Here is a 2,413-nt window from a genome sequence, read left to right as displayed (position 1 = left end):
CCCCCCCCGCCCCTAGACCCGGCCCGACCTGCAGCCCCCTGCTCTGCCCAAGTGACTCGAACCGCGAACCGGCCCCCGCACCTTTCCAAGCTCCGCGCCCCACCGGAACCAGAAGTCGGACGCAGAGCTTGACCCGCCACCCGCCGCTGACTGGCTGGAGAGCCCGTCCGTCTACCCTGGTCCCGCCCCCTCTCCCGCCTTTAGGGACCGTGCAAAATGTCCGGCAGTGACGGCGGTGGCTCAAGGCACCGTCGGCAAATGAGGCCCCTTCTGCCACGCGGAGAGCCGGGGACGCGGCGGGGCGGAGCTTCTCATCCCAGGTCCCGCTCCCTCTCCTCCCCCGAGAGCGAAAATCGATGAAAAACTCTTGTGCCTTGAAATATCACTTTAGAATATTAAATATTAAATTCACCAATCACAGCGAAATAAGAGCTACATAAAAATATGTCCTCATGTCTTAATATTTTGTACCCCCCAAAACACCGTATATAAATGTTTCCCCTGTACAAGCCTAGGGAGTTATCTAGTGGCCAAGTGCAGGGTTAAAGGGGTGGAGGAGGCCTCCAGGGGGCCCACACCGCGGACTGGGCCAAGAAGGGAAGCCCCCCCGTGCCCCCCCCCCACTGCCGCAGGCCAGTAGGTGGGCTGGGCTGCGCCCCCCAGCCCGCCCTCAGCTGCCTCAGCCTTCTGCGGCCCCGGCCGGCACTCCCGGGCACTCCCGGGCCCGTAGCAGCGGCGCTCTGCAGTTTTGTCCTAGGCGCGAGGCTGGGCACCGGAAGCAGAGAGGCCGGGCCAGGTCCCTGGGAAGCCCTACCCCGAGCACACAGGTGCGCCCAAGCAGGGCTACCTACAGTCATCACCTCCTCTCTGGGGAGCGACCTGTCATTCTGGGTTCCAGACGAGGTCCCAGGAACCCCAGAGGAGGCTGAAGGCACGGACTCGGGCCAAAGTGTGCCCTGTGGGACCACACCCCCAGAGCGGCTCAGCAGCCCTCCCCCTCTCCAGGGCCTGCTGCTCCAAGGCTGAGAGCCAACGGAGGGGCAGGGCAGGACCAGACAGCCAAAGGGCAGCCTCTCCGTGTCACTCGTGGCAGCCCGGCGCCCGTCAGCTCCCTGGGGACTACGCACACCTCCCCCCACACTGTTGCATCAGCGGGGAGCATGGCCAGCCGGCCGCGGAAGGCGCGAGTCAGGGAGCCAGGACGCAGCGGGGGCACAGCGCCCAGGCTCAGTGGGGCGGGGCCTGCGGGGGATGCTTCGGGCCTCCCCTGTCCCCTGGGGTCTCACTCACATCACAACCTCACCCGGGAATGGGGCAACGGGGAGTCTTTCTCCACATCTCCAACCATATCTACGCCAGAAGAACACAGAGCCGGCCCCTGGACGGTACCTGTGGTCTCCGGGCAGCCCGCCCAGGCCCCAGGGCCCCCCCCGCAGACACCGGAGCCAGCACCCGGCAGGCACGGGGGAGGGGGGACGTGTGGTCCCCTCCCCAGGAGGACGCGGAGGGGTGCGCAGGGCAATTTTATTCAGCTGGAAATCAGTCCGGACAGGCCCTTCTCTCCCTTGGTCCTGCCCCGGCCAGAGAGGTCATCATCACAGCCGCGGGTGTCCCGGAGCCGGCCACGCCGCGTCACGTCACCGTGTACAGCTCCTCTCGGTGGCTCTTACAGATCTGGTAGCGGCACGTGAGCTTCTGCGAGCAGGCCCAGGGCTCGGTGTGCTGCTCTCGCGGCGGGAGCAGGAAGGCCGCACTGCCTGCCAGCAGCATGTGCCAGATGCTGTGGGTGTAGTAATAGTTGTCACTGGTCATCATAGAGGTGTAGATGGCCACGGCCACAGCGGCCATGGAGATGCCGGGCAGGAGGTAGAAGACCCAGCGCTGCCAGGAGGTGGGGTAGCAGCGGCGCCGGTGCCCGCAGCGGTACACCTGGAGGAGACGCCCCGTGAGCGACGGCAGAGGAGGATGTGGCCGCGGCTCCCCGGGGCCCACCCGGGTCTGGGCAGCGTGACCGTGTGTGGCTGCTCGGGGAGGACTCAGGGGCACACAGACCTCGCAGGTCTCGCGCCTGGGCCTTGAGTGCGAAGCCGCGCTGGGCCCTCGCGGTGCCCCTGGCAGGACGCAGGCCCAGGCCCAGGAACACGGCCAGAACCTGGGGCCGGGCTCTCTTGCCCNGGGGGGGGGCTCTGGCCTGGCCCTGCCCCAATTCCTTACCCACATGGTGACCATAACCACAAAGGCAAAGAGACAAGGCCCCATCATATTCCAGGCACCCCTGCGGTCCAGCTGCAAGGACATGGCGAAGATCAGGGTGCCCAGGAGAAACAGGACCTGGGTGAGACGCAGGGGGACCGCAGGGTTACACGAACCCTCGGCCAGTGTCATTGGGGTCCAGCAGGAGCAGGTGGACTGG

General features: G+C 66.3%; 2 protein-coding genes across 2 annotated transcripts in view; both read right to left on the bottom strand.

Moving 5' to 3' along the window:
• The window catches only part of MRPL28 (mitochondrial ribosomal protein L28), a 4,318-nt gene extending 2,970 nt beyond the window's left edge, over positions 1–1,348 (bottom strand). The window contains exons 1-3 of the mRNA XM_077762810.1: positions 1,304–1,348; positions 852–956; positions 625–753 (exon numbers count right to left, since the gene is read on the bottom strand). Of these exons, the coding sequence (XP_077618936.1) occupies positions 625–753; positions 852–956; positions 1,304–1,348 (279 nt within the window). The remainder of the gene's footprint in view (positions 1–624; positions 754–851; positions 957–1,303) is intronic.
• Positions 1,349–1,510: 162 nt separating this feature from the next.
• PGAP6 (post-GPI attachment to proteins 6) overlaps positions 1,511–2,413 on the bottom strand; it is a 20,835-nt gene continuing 19,932 nt past the window's right edge. The window contains exons 15-16 of the mRNA XM_077762809.1: positions 2,215–2,331; positions 1,511–1,929 (exon numbers count right to left, since the gene is read on the bottom strand). Of these exons, the coding sequence (XP_077618935.1) occupies positions 1,633–1,929; positions 2,215–2,331 (414 nt within the window). The 3' untranslated portion in view covers positions 1,511–1,632. The remainder of the gene's footprint in view (positions 1,930–2,214; positions 2,332–2,413) is intronic.

Source organism: Crocuta crocuta, unplaced genomic scaffold (genome assembly GCF_008692635.1).
Source record: "Crocuta crocuta isolate KB4526 unplaced genomic scaffold, BGI_CrCroc_1.0 scaffold234, whole genome shotgun sequence".
NCBI lineage: Eukaryota > Metazoa > Chordata > Mammalia > Carnivora > Hyaenidae > Crocuta > Crocuta crocuta.
This window is presented reverse-complemented; position numbering and strand designations above follow the sequence as displayed.